Below are 13,439 nucleotides of genomic sequence, written 5' to 3'. Positions count from 1 at the left end.
GCTATTTACAACCCTCCATTTTCAACTCTTTGTTTGCAGCTGAAGAAACACGGAACACATAATTTCACATCCTGTCAGTTCCTCAACAATGACAGTTATTGGCAGAATGTGAAATTGTGTGTTCCATGTTTTCCTTTCAGCTGGAAATGAAGAGTTACAAATAAAGAAACCTGGGTTTTTTTTTGTGGGAAAGCCATGTGTGTGTGAGGGGCCTCTAATTTAAAAAAAAAAGGTTGCTACCTTCCCCAGCTGATGAACTGCAGGGCCTATCTGATGTCTCATTGCTAAGAAATACCATGACAATAAGACACCACAAGGACTAGCTACATTATTTCTTTATTGGCAAGAGGGAGAGTGTGTACCAGTCTGCCCTATTGCCCTGTTCCTATTCTTGACTGTTTTGTGGTACACTTACACCAGTGTTTCAGGTAATTTTTGTCATAGCCAGTGTAAACATGAGCTATTTCCCTGTACATTCAGCCCGTTCTTTTATTTCATGAATGAGTGTTTCTTTCATGCCTTCATTGCTGCCAGACCAAGTCTGTGTCTTGGCCCCTGAATGTGTGTTTTGAATAAGGATTCTGTTGAAATGAGTGGATAGGATGGTGCATGAGTTGTTGCTTATACCTTAGCAAGCACCGTTTTCTTCTGGGGCCTAGGACTAAGAACATGATCCATCAGGAGATTCCTCTCCTTCAAAGCTGGCTGAAATGATGGAGTGCTGCCCAATAGCACACATATACTGTTGAGTCCATTACTTTTAGGGCTTGGGAGTAGGTACATCAATGCAAATGGAATACCATATTGCTGGAATCAGTATATAATAAACGTTTTGCACAATCTGTGATCTAAATGTCCAAACCTCAACCATCTTCTTCTTATCCTAAATCTCTATGTTATTCATAACATTTACTGACATGTTGGTATAAGAAAGCCCCCATTTATCTTGCTTGATTTGAGAGGTTTATTTTGTGAACCTGCTGTGTTTTTTTTAATGGATTGTGAGGAAGAATTTTGGACTTGATTTGGAAATGAGTGAGGAAGGATTTGAGAAGAGAAGAAGAGTGGAACTGGGTGGGTGGATAGAAAAAGTCATCATATAACTCGCTTCTTGCCGTCTGTCATAGGGTTCCCCCTCCAGCAAGCGGAGAAGCCCTTTGCTGCAGCCAATTATCGAGGGTGAAACTGCTTCCTTCTTCAAGGAGATAAAGGTGAAAACAACCAAACAGCCTCCTGCCACTAATTGATTTGTTCAGCTTGTATCATTTCTCTTTTAGCTGAAGTGATCAGCATTATGGTTCTTAATTGCTGATTCATTCGTCTTCTTTCTAGGAAGCAAGATCATTAATTGTTTTTGTCTGCTTTTGTCTTTGTCCACCTCCTGCCTCTGTTGCAACTTCAACTTCACTATCTACCTAGCTGCGCCTTGTCTTCATTTTTGGTTCCCATATAGGTGGCACCTTTTGATTGGCAAAACAGATCACCTCTTATTTGCTTCTTTTATTGTCATCTTGTTGTTCTGCAACTATGACTACTGCTTGCATCTGTCCGAAGTTACTCAGTTCATACTTGGGACCTAGGGCTGGATATATGCTTGTGTAGCCTTGTGTGGGTGAAAATTGAACCTTTTCATGCATTCCTTGTGTGTGTGCTTGCGCATGCAGACATGCGTACACATGCTCAGTACTTGTTTTATACCTTTGTAGCCAAACAATAAATCCAACTGAAGAAGCCAAACAACATTGTTTGCTATTGTGGAACGTTTTCGCACCCGGTGCAGGCCTGGATTTGATATTTCCAGAGTTCTAGTCACTGTCACTTTGGATCATAGTTTTTTCTGGCACAATTGTATGCAGTTAATGATTTTGACCTATGTAATCCCCAAGGGTCATGCAGTGATACATTTTTCATCTCTAAGCCGCCACAGGGCTCTGTTGTTGCAAACCTATCATTTGCTTTGTCATTTGTTTGCTTTGCACCTGTTGTTGCTGCTCCTGTTGTTATATGCTGTCAAAAGGTAAAGGTAAAGGTTCCCCTTGACAATTTTTGTCCAGTCGTGTTCGACCCTAGGAGGCGGTGCTCATCCCCGTTTCCAAGCCATAGAGCCAGCGCTTTTGTCTGAAGACAATCTTCCGTGGTCACATGGCCAGTGCGACTTAGAAACGGAACGCTGTTACCTTCCCACCGAGATGGTCCCTATTGATCTACTTGCATTTGCATGCTTTCGAAGCGCTAGGTTGGCGGGACCTGGGACAAAGCAACGGGAGCTCACTCCGTCGTGTGGATTTGATCTTACGACTGCTAGTCTTCTGACCCTGCAGCACAGGCTTCTGTGGTTTAGTCTGCAGCGCCACCACGTCCCTATTATATGCTGTCAAGTAGCCTCCAATTATGGTGAACCTACGAATGACTGCTCTCCAAAATGTCCTGTATTCAATTGCCCTGCTCCTCAGCTTTTGTAAACTCAAGCCTGTGGCTACCTTGCGCCTGCATGTCTTGGTTACTTTAGTGCCAGCTAAAAAAAATGTTTTGCATTGTGTAAAAATGGATTCTGTCAAAATGTCTCCACAGGAAGAAGAGGATGGTTCTGAGGAAGATACCAGCACGAAACTAGACTTCACAATCACCATCAAATCTGACTTCAATGTGAAAAGTTTCTTGGACCAGCTGGAAGATGATGTTGATGGCTTTGTTTCTCCAGTGGATGACAGGATTACTTCAAGAGGCAGTCAGGATATGGGACTATCAAATCTTCATGCTGCCTCTATGTAGGACATGTTTTTTTGGCTGTCTGCTTTGTGATTTGTATACTATTACGTTTGTGCAAAGATAATAAATAAATTTGAGGGAAGGAATATATGCTCTAATAATACTGTAAATGTTAGTTAGGCATCCTTCAGTCTCGAAAGACTATGGTAGCGTGCTCTGTATGGAGGGCTTGGAACAGCGCCTAGTGTGGCTGAGAAGGCCAATTCGAGAGTGACAGTCCCTTCCACACTGAAGACAAATCCAGTCTGTCCCCTGTCCGGCTCCCTGGTTTTCCTGCTTTTGTGACTGCCTCTTTGCCTCAGCCTGCTGGGCAAGGGTCTCTTCAAATTGGGAGAGGCCGTGATGCACAGCCTGCCTCCAGGCTGAACGCTCAGATGTCAGGTTTTCCCATCTGTTGAGGTCTTTTCCTAAGGCCTTCAGATCTCGCTTGCAGATGTCCTTGTATCGCAGTTGTGATCTCCCTCTGGGGCGCTTTCCCTGCACTAATTCTCCATATAGGAGATCCTTTGGAATCCGACCATCAGCCATTCTCACGACATGCCCGAGCCAACGTAGACGTCGCTGTTTCAGTAAATACTGTAAATAGGATAGTCTGATAATAGTATAATACAATGTAGGATATAGAGAATTCGATATTGGTATTACTGTATTATTATTATTCCAAAATACCAGACACAGTCAATCAAAATTATAAGAGCATTGACTGGTATTACATAACACATACAAGTTTTGACCGAAATCCTATGTGTTTAATATTAGCACAGTATGTATGCTATTCCTAATACTGCTGTTTTTTGTAGCTCTGATGGTGTTATTTCTGAGAACTGCAACTGCTTATAATACTGTATGAAATTTCTTGATATTGTTCCCAAAGCCCAATGGCTGGGGGGAACCACTATTCGCAAGCAAGATGGTTTTGATTGCCAGGTCTCTGTACTTTTTAGTTTTTCCAATTCTTTATTTTCAACTCTGGCATCATCATCATCATCATTACAGTATATATACTATGTTGATTTTTAACAGGTACTTAAGTTTTTGTTTAAAACCTGTATCTGTTATGTAATATCAGTCATTTTAAAAATAATTTTGATTGACTGTTAATAAAAATAAGAATATAGATGTGTGACCTGTTGTGGTTGTGTGACTCATAATAATATCTTATCTTAGAACTGCACGGCTGGAAGGGACCCTATGGATCATCAATTCCAGCTCTTGTCAAGCAGGCACGGGAATTAAACTCCCAAACTCTGGCTCCACAACAAGATGCCTAAACCATTGAGCTGTTTGTTGGGGATTTTTGCTGCTAGTTAACAAGTTACCCCTTGAATTTCTTACCACACAACAACATAAAATTCAACTTGTTAGCTAGCAACAATCAGTTGTTCCAGCATAAAAAATCAAAAGGATTCTGGCTACTATATTGTATATTATTACAACATTTACTGTATTGAATGTTACAATAATTAGATTATAACATATATGTATGAATGATATTTGCTTTTATGTATCCATGCTTTTGTTAAAATGGAAGCTGGGCTTTCTGTGGTAATTTTCGTCAATTTTCAAAAGTTGGATGTCTGCTTGTTTTTTATCAAATACTGTAGGCCAGAACTTGTAGAGCAGCTGCAGGAAGTCAGGGAAGAGAAAAAGAGGATCAGAAAGAAACTGAGAGATTTTGAGGATAACTTTTTCCGACAAAATGGAAGGTAATAATTTCTACCCTTTCCCCCAAAAACCTTTATCCCCTCACTTTTTTAACCCACGTCTCTTCCCTTTGTCAGGAGATAACATTGCTTTGTGTCCTTATTTGTAATCCTTGGTAACATCTGCTTATTCAACCCTTTACTCTCCTTCCCAGCCCACCTTAGCATTTCAAGGTTCAATTTTCTCTTCATCCTTTGCAGTTCCAGGCATTTCAAACATTTAATTGGAATTTTTCCCCCTACCCAAGAATGTGTGTATGTGCACATGCATGCCAACCCGGAAGTTTCTGTTTTTGTGAAGCCAAACAGGCACAATTGACCCTTTTCAAAAGTTAGCTTTTCCCCACATATTCAAGTTTTCCTAATGTTGGTTGGGTTAGTAAAGTTCTTTACCTATTAGAGTCAATATAAGCTGTTCGAGCTTGGTGACACATAACTATCTTCTTCCCATCATATGGTGTGGGGTTTTTTGCTGTTAGCGTTTCAAAGGAGGCCCCACAGATTTCATCTTACTTAGCAGGATATTTAAAAAGTGTGAATGTAAAGCATTCACTCAGCCATCAATAGCAGTTGTTATATGCCGTCAAGTTGTGCAACCTGATGAATGGGCGAACTCCAGAAAGTCCTATACTCCAGTGTTCCTTACCCTTGGGCCTCCAGATGTTCTTGGACTACAACTCTCAGAAGCCTTCACCACCACCTCTGCTGGCCAGGATTTCTGGGAGATGAAGTCCAAGAACATCTGGAGACCCAAGCTTGGGGACCACTGCTATACTCTGCTTATCTCTTGTAAACTCAAGCCTGTGGTTTGCTTTAGGGAGTCAGTCTGTTCCGTATTTGGTCTTCCTCTTTTCCTCGTGCCTTCTACCTAACAACATTTAGGGAAATGTTATTTCAGTGGAAGATGCATTGTTCTGTCTTTCTTTCAGAAATGTCCAGAAAGAAGACCGTGCTCCTATGGCTGAAGAATATAATGAATACAAGCAGATTAAGGCAAAGCTGAGGCTGCTGGAAGTCTTAATCAGCAAAAGAGATATTAGTCCTAAAACCGTGTAATGAAGGCACACCTGACCTTTGCCAATAGAGTTAAAGAGTTGACCAAGCCAAAGGAATGATTGCTTGAAGAACTAACTCGGCAAGAGCCTTATACCACGAGGGCCTTTTTTCAGCAGCTCTCCATGGACTGTGGCTAACAAAAGACAGGGAGAAGGGGGGAGGGATCCTCCGCCTTCCTTCAGACTTGTAGCCTGTTTTGTCTCTAAGCTGCTCATCCAAACCAGCCCAAGGATGGGAGCAGGGATTATGATGCTCTTAGAAGAACTGGTGCCCAGAGAGGCACCTTTTGCTTTGATCAGCCTGTGACTTGTGAAATGCTTCAGCTAACAGAGTATGATTTATACCTTCTCTGGAGCACCCAGTGCGAAAGAGGTGAACGAGTTTGAGTTACCATGAATCACCAGATAATTTTCTGCACTCATCAGACGAATAAAGCACCTAGGTCTACGCTTTAAGGGGAGGGCTTTGCATTCTGAGATGATTCTTGCGGTTTTTGATGTTTGGGTTTCTTGGTATGTTTGGCCCCAAGTGAATGCTGAGGTACCATCCCTTGGAAAAAGGAGCATGTTATGACCTTGGTATTCAGTAGGACTTTTTTAGAAAGTGCAATTTATTATTCACGGGGTTCCTCCCCCTTTTCAGAAAAAAAAGAAGTTATTTCACAACTGCCACTTCCATTTGTTCAGAAAGAAGAAAAGTTGAGTAAATGGATCCCACTTGAGAAGTGTATGATTCCAGCCTTGGTCGACTTTGGAGGGCTCTTGCTGCAGGGGGCTCTGATTGGACTGTGGTCTTCAGACTGTGTTTTGAGGCATCTGTACTTTCTCAGAGATATCATATAATAATTGAGTCGGAAGAGGCCAATAAGGCCATTAAGTCCAACCCCCTGCTCAGTTCAGGAATCCAAGTCAAAGCAGATTTGACCGATGGTTGTCCAATTTTCTTTCGAGTGCCTCCAGCATTGGAGTGCTCACAACCTCCTGAGGTAATTGGTTCCATCGTTGTACTGCTCTAACATTTAAGAAGTGATAGAGTTCCACAGTAATGGAGATGAAGAATGGCGGACAAGTTTTCCTGGAAGATGGCATATACTTACCATTTTTCTTGTGTAATAGTGGTATACTCTAGAGTGTTCCCTTGATTCTTGGGCATGTTAGTGAGAAGCACTAGGCTGGTCCCCCATCACATTTTCCAGAACCTTCTAGAACATACAGCAATCCATGGTAGGTGTTTCTGGCATAAGAACTGACCTGAAAGGTCTGAGTGCTATTGAGAGTGAAAATCTCATAGTGGCGATAGAATTTTTTTGTTTTGTTTTATTTTTAATGGCAATATCAGGTTGTGCCAGTCCCTTACAGTATCTGGTCACCCCTTAAAATCTGGCAGATCCATCTCATATGACAATGAGATTGTAGCCTTTTTTGTTCATGTTAAGCTTCAGCCATTTATGTGGCTGTGTTATTGCTGTACTTTCAAATAGCTTGTGTAAAATTGTAGGTACAATGATGCACTTTAGAGAGAGAATTTTCTATTTTTTTACAAATTCAAAACAAATAGAAAATGTACCCAAAACTGTCCTTTAAAAAAGAAAAAAATATTTTGTCTACTTGATTCTTGGTTTTTATGCCATTCTTTTAGAGCGGAGAAGTATGTCTGAAACTCAGCTTTAAGATTCATTTTGAGAAAAAATCAGTGAATAGGAAAGTATATCATAATTAGCAGAAGCCTTTCCAAGCATCGATGCTAGAAAGTTTTAAATATGTGTTTATTATATGCGAATTATATCTGATTGAAGTTCAAAGCGCTGCCTCCCTGCTATCTGCGAAAATAGCTGAATTTAAAACTTGGTTACAAAGTATACAAATTCTATTAAACGAATGCTTGTCCAAACTGAACAGCAATTACTTAGATTTTCTGATAAAAATTGATGTACAAAAATGTGGGCCAGATTCCAGAGAACTGTGAAACTAATTCAATGAGCCTAGGGAAAAGGGGCTTAATGCGCCTCCATTTGCAGTCCTGTACATGTTGATTCAGAAGTAAGTCTCGTGGAATTTAGTGGTATTTTGTCTCAGGTAGACAAAGTTATTGGAATTAAATAGTTCTCTGGAACTTGGGTCATCATTTTTAACATGGCTATCCTTACTAAAATTGCTGCTTGCAGGATTTTAATTTTTCTTAAATAAGTGTGATATAGCTTATTTTTAGAGACTGAATTAAGATAATTTGCGTGGGGGGAAAAAGTTATCCCCAGTGACACTCACGGAGTGCTGCAATTATGAATGAGAGCCATGTTGGATATATGCTTCTCTTAATTTCCCAGTTGAATGCATGTTTATATATTTCAAAATGCTAATATAAATAAATGAGGTTGACATGTTTATTATAAAGCAAAATAAGAATCATAATTAATGAACCTCTTGTGGTTATAAATTATTCCTAGATAACTTTTTTGAAAAGAAAAAACCTGTAGTTTATTCACAGGTTTTATATATGAACAGTCAAATCATTAACTTCTTTTTAAAAAACATTAAAATAAATGTGGAACAATGAGCATGTTTTCACCAAATGTTTTCATCAGGCTTCCGGATTTAATTTCTGTACATTGTGTGCAGATCTTTATCTCATGAATAGCTTTCTCATTACCAAAAGGCAAGTATTCAGGGGCGCAGAACAGCAGGAAACGGGTGCATTAGCAACTTCATCTTAGCCAGATTGTCTTGTATGTTGTCTGACACAAGAGGGTAACTCACCCCAATTTCAGAAGGCAGCTTTCTGTCCAAGTGCATATCAGGTTTAGGCCTATTAAGCAAAAATCTGATTCTGTCACACTCCTCCTTGCTTTCTCCTTGGCATTAAGAGACAGAAGCAGTCAAATGGGATACATCCCACTTAACCTGAAAATGGGATCTTCCCTTTCTTTGAAAGACAAAATTCCCTTTTATAGGGTTTAATCTCTTAAAGTTGAAGAATACCAACAAGCTCTTAACATACATTTAATCCTTCCTCCAGATGGTCCCAGAGGAGAGGGTGGGGTCTGATCTCATCTCTCCCCCCGGGGCTGGACATGAAGGAGATTGAATAACACAACCCAGCAAGCTCAGTGGGCCTGTACAAGAACCATAAAGTCCTTTCAGAAATCACAGGTTGCTTTCCTCACAGTTTTAGATGCATGTTTGTTGTATGTAAAAGTACTTTTAGCACAGCAATTCCCTCTGCAAGTGGATTTTCCTAGCTTTCCGTGCAACACAGAAAGTTGTGGTTTTTTGCCCTTATCTCTCCATCTGTATACTGACATTCTTGGTTAGCAGAAGAGGCTGTGTGTGGTGGGTATGTTGTAAGGATGAAGGGTGGCGGGACACTGTCCATCCTACAGTGGCCTGTATTCAAGGATGCTCCAAATCCAAGCTTGATATTTGGATTCTGGGAGTTGTAGTCCCAAAGCATAACAACCTCTGACACAAATAAGGACAGTGCCAAACAAAAGGTGGAGCTTTGTCATCCTAACCTGCTTTCATTCATCCTGAGTTTTCAAATATGCAATGTGCCCTTTCCAAAAAAAAAAATGGTAGGAATTATAGACTAATATAAAACTGATGCAAAGTGGTTGTAACTTCCACTTTTGTCCTTTTCTTCATCACACACCCAATACTAAATTGTGGTAGCCTCTACTTCACATGCCAGTTAATTTTGTCCAAATGATTTAGTCATATTTAGAAATTGAGATCATGATATATGGACCTAATGCACAAACTGAATTGCTTTCTCTCAGCACGCACATATTTCCTGTGGTTGGTTGGTTTGTAAAATGATGGGGAAAATCCACAGGGAAAGGCAATTACTTTATTTTTTGCCAACTCTTTCGTAGCCTGGCTATAGTTATTTTATGGATGCTACCAGTTTGCTGAAGTATCTTGGTTTTTGTGCTGGTAACAGAAGGAGTGGTTCCTTCCAAATAGTGATCTCCAACCATTCATATACAAAAGGCATTGGGCAGATCACTTGTCTTTTTTCCTTCACAAGTTTTTCTCTCTCTAGGATGAAAAAAGGTGGAATACAAAGTGGGAAAACGTAAGAGGGGCACTGAAATTCAGAGGTTATCCTCTGGTGCCGTGCAAAATTCTACAACTGGGGCATTGTCATTATGCAATAGAGGCCTTGCCTGGAAATGCCCTACTACAGGAGGTGAGAAAATATCCTGTGTAGAGGGGTGCACCCAACACATTTTAGAGACAACTAAGATGTCAAATTGTATTCCATCACTGTACTAAAGCTACTTTTCCATAGATGTTCAACTTGTGTTGATAGCACATGTTTAGTGAGCTCTGTTAGCTGTTGAACCCTCTCTATATGGACATGTTTATGCATCAACAATCCATCATATATTTTGACTGCAGTGAAAGCTCTTGAATTCTATCTCCCCCAGAAACCGCAGTCTAAATCTTAATTGCTTTCCCCATCTAGAGCAGGTCTAGTGACTGAGTTGCTGAATGCTAAGTGAACACTTACATAAATCTCAGTGATTCAAAGGATCTGTTCAAGTAGGGGCTAGTGATCATCTTAAGCCTGTGTCCTTTGGTGTTTTACATATATACAGGTTGAGTAAAGTTGAAAATCTGAACCCAATAACTTCCAGTCACATCATGCAATGTATGGTATCTTTTGTCAGACTTCACCCTTAGCTGGAAAACACAATTTTCTCTTGTCAAAATTCTGCTTTACACACCATGTGAAACCTTACAGACCCAGTTCCATGTTTACATCACTTAAAAGTCAGAAAAAAAAATCATTTAAAGCACTGTGTCTTTCTACAAATGTAAATTGACTAGCAAATGTTATATGTGTACATTTTTGTACTTGATTGTATTTTGCATAAAACAAAATAAAACCTATTTTTGACTGCAGTGGTTGACTCCATCTATCTCTGCTAAGAATCCAGTTTGAAGGTCCCAGTTCAGCCGAAGTTAACCATTCTGTCTCATTGAAAGCAAACAGCACACAAGTTTATCACAATTGAGCTAATCCATGCTTTTCAGAAGAACTGACTCAGGGTTTCTTCATAAGAGTCACTGATGTGGCAGCTTTTAATGATAACTGATGCTATTCTGAAAAGTACAAGTCTAATTCTTCGTTACATTTTATATAACCGCTTTGAAGCCAGAATACCTGAAATACCACCCCTTTATCAATGTGCCTATAATTTAGGGTTGAGCAGTAAACAAGAAGTTTAAGAACCAGACTACATGGCACAAGCAGTGTCCTTTCTAGTAAGCCATATCTCTCTGATAACTAAAGTAGAGCTTTGCAGTAACACATTACGGATTATTTTAGCTCCTTTCCTTGCTAAAATGGTTAATGAAGAAATCACCTCTGGAAAGTAATGAGTAGAAACAGCACTGTATTAGTGTAACAGTTCCTAGTAGTTTTTAACAGATTTTAAAATAATCTTTAGAGGGAATTTGACAACATTTTCATGTTTTGTGCGATTATTCTAAAGTGTAAAAAAAAAATAGAGTGAAAAGTACTCTGTTGCATTGCTTTTGGAAATGCTTTCTTCCCATTATCATTGTTAATGATAATTTAGTAAAATTAATGTTTTAAAAGTGAATTTCCAGGATATTAGAAGATACACCATGTGACATCAAACTCAGCATTTCCTTGGCCTTCCTCTACCTCATTGACTGCTCGTTGTTCAGGAGCAGAGGAAACAAAATGTTCATGATGACTAGAGATGGGTATGACCCAGAAAAATTGTGGTTCGGAACTTTTAAAGAAATGAATATGAACCAGTTCATTTTTTAAAAAAAACTTATTGCCTGTGGGGGAGGAGAAACTATCCCCCGTTTCCTCTACCACCTACCTGCCCCTTTCCCACTGCCTCGTTGCCTCTACTTGTGCTGCCTCCTCTTCCTCTGCCCAGTTTTCCAGAGCGCTGGGTGGAGCCCCACCCCATGTACACAGGGTTCCAACTCCAATGGGAAGCAAATGGGCAACCCCAATCTAGTGCTGCACCGCCACGCAGCCGTGCAGCTTAGAAATAACATTGCTTTTGCCACTGCCATCTTCATGCTGGCTGGCTTCCGTGAGCTGGGCCAGCCGTCTCTGTACATGTGCCAAGGTCCCAGTTGATGAGAGAAGTCAGTCGAGACTCCAGTGCACCAGGATGGTGATGGAGAAGAACCATGTAGATCAGGGGTGGGCAATTAATGTCTATAGGGGGCCACATGGAAAATCTGAACTGTGTTCGGGGGCCAAACCAACTTTACTTAAAAATAAAAGATAAGCAACTGGTCAACTTTAGACAAAAAGCTAAAAATGGTTTTGATGTTCAACTTGTTCAGTGAGAGAAATCCCGTCTGTCTGGGGCTTGAACACCTGACTGGAGCGACGACCGGCGGGCCAGACGGGAGCGGCTCGCGGGCTGTATGTGGCCATTGGGCCACGCTTTGCCCAGGTCTGATGTAGCTGTTGGGGGGGGCAGCAGGAAGGGAGCAGGGTCAGGTGGTGGGGACAAAGGGGAGGGGGAGAAAATCAGCAAAACTGAACCATTGAACCAAAAATCATTTTAAAAGCTTGTTAGTTTGGTTCATTTTGGTTTGTCGGTTTAAACAAACCTGATACAACCTGAATCAACGAACCAGCAATTTTTTTTTTACTAACTTTCTTGTTCTTTTCAGTTCATGCCTCTCTCTATTAATAACTTCCTGGTAAACAGCCTTTATCTCAGATGTGAGATAAAGATCACTTTTCCTCAGTGATCTCCCGCAGTCAACATGTCCTTTGTAGAGTGCAATTTCGGTCTGTGGTTTAGCATCTGCCGCATTTTTGAGTCAACTACTGTACGTAGTTTATATCTTCCTTTAAATTACTTTTAGAGGAATACAGGGTTATAGCTTAGGATATGAGAGCAAACTGCAAACTATGATTCAAAAAGCCAAGACCCACAATTGACAGAACGGGAAAAACCAAACTCTGACCGCTACTAAAGGTTGCAAGAGAGAGACAGAGAGAGAGATCTTGAAGCATGCAGATGGTGTAATGGTGCAGTCAAAAGCAACATTTTGGAAGCCTGTTTAAATTGGCTGCAGAGATTTTAGATTTGACAGAGAAGTGCATTTCTTGGAAACACCAACTACCAAAGGACACAATTCTTTTTTATCTACTTCTACTTCCCATCGATGCGGGAATTGCCAGCCAAAGCATGCCTGACAGATGGCCAGCCAACCTCTGTTTAGAAATATCCACTGAAGATTTTCTGCCTTGGTAGTTTCTGGTAGGGAAGTTGTTTGCAATATTTAGGTTAAAATAAAAAACTCCTGTAACCTGAATCCTATGGTACAGGTCCTACTCTGGTGCAGGAGGAATCAAGCTTGTGCCATTTGCTACATGACAGTCCTCCAAATATTTAAAGTTGACTTCCATTTTGTTGTTTAGTCGTTGTGTCCAACTCTTCGTGACCCCATGGACCAGAGCACGCCAGGCTCTCCTGTCTTCCACTGCCTCCCGGAGTTTGGTCAAATTCATGCTTGTAGCTTCAGTGGCACTGTCCAACCATCTTGTCCTCTGTTGTCCACTTCTCCTCTTGCCCTCACACTTTCCCAACATCAGGGTCTTTTCCAGGGAGCCTTCTCTTCTCATTCGAAGTATTGGCCAAAGTATTGGAGCCTCAGTATTGGCTCCCATACCACTCTACATCTCTGCTCTGGATTAAACACATCCAACTCAAGCAAACAACTCCTTATAGTACTTGGCTTCCAGACCATTTATGACCATGGCTTTCTCCTCTGAACATGTTCCAGCTTGTCTAGAAGGAGCAGCGGTCTTCAGCTTCTACCAAGTCAGGACATATGACTCTAGAGTGACTCTAGATTAGATTCTAATCTATGGCAGATCTCTCACCACCTGCTCCTT

At 40.7% G+C, this 13,439-nt stretch overlaps 1 protein-coding gene across 9 annotated transcripts in view; it reads left to right on the top strand.

Annotated features, from left to right (window-relative positions):
* FAM13A (family with sequence similarity 13 member A) overlaps nucleotides 1–10,432 on the top strand; it is a 177,466-nt gene extending 167,034 nt beyond the window's left edge. For all 9 annotated transcript variants that reach the window (XM_078394557.1, XM_073001961.2, XM_078394558.1 and 6 more), the window contains 4 exons: nucleotides 1,128–1,211; nucleotides 2,572–2,768; nucleotides 4,374–4,475; nucleotides 5,402–10,432. In XM_078394557.1, the coding sequence (XP_078250683.1) occupies nucleotides 1,128–1,211; nucleotides 2,572–2,768; nucleotides 4,374–4,475; nucleotides 5,402–5,528 (510 nt within the window). In that variant the 3' untranslated portion in view covers nucleotides 5,529–10,432. The remainder of the gene's footprint in view (nucleotides 1–1,127; nucleotides 1,212–2,571; nucleotides 2,769–4,373; nucleotides 4,476–5,401) is intronic.
* The last annotated feature ends 3,007 nt before the right edge of the window (nucleotides 10,433–13,439 follow it).

The sequence above is a fragment of the Pogona vitticeps genome, chromosome 5 (assembly GCF_051106095.1).
Source record: "Pogona vitticeps strain Pit_001003342236 chromosome 5, PviZW2.1, whole genome shotgun sequence".
Classification (NCBI taxonomy): domain Eukaryota; kingdom Metazoa; phylum Chordata; class Lepidosauria; order Squamata; family Agamidae; genus Pogona; species Pogona vitticeps.
Note: the sequence above shows the minus strand (reverse complement) of the source record. Positions and strands in the feature narration are given on the sequence as shown.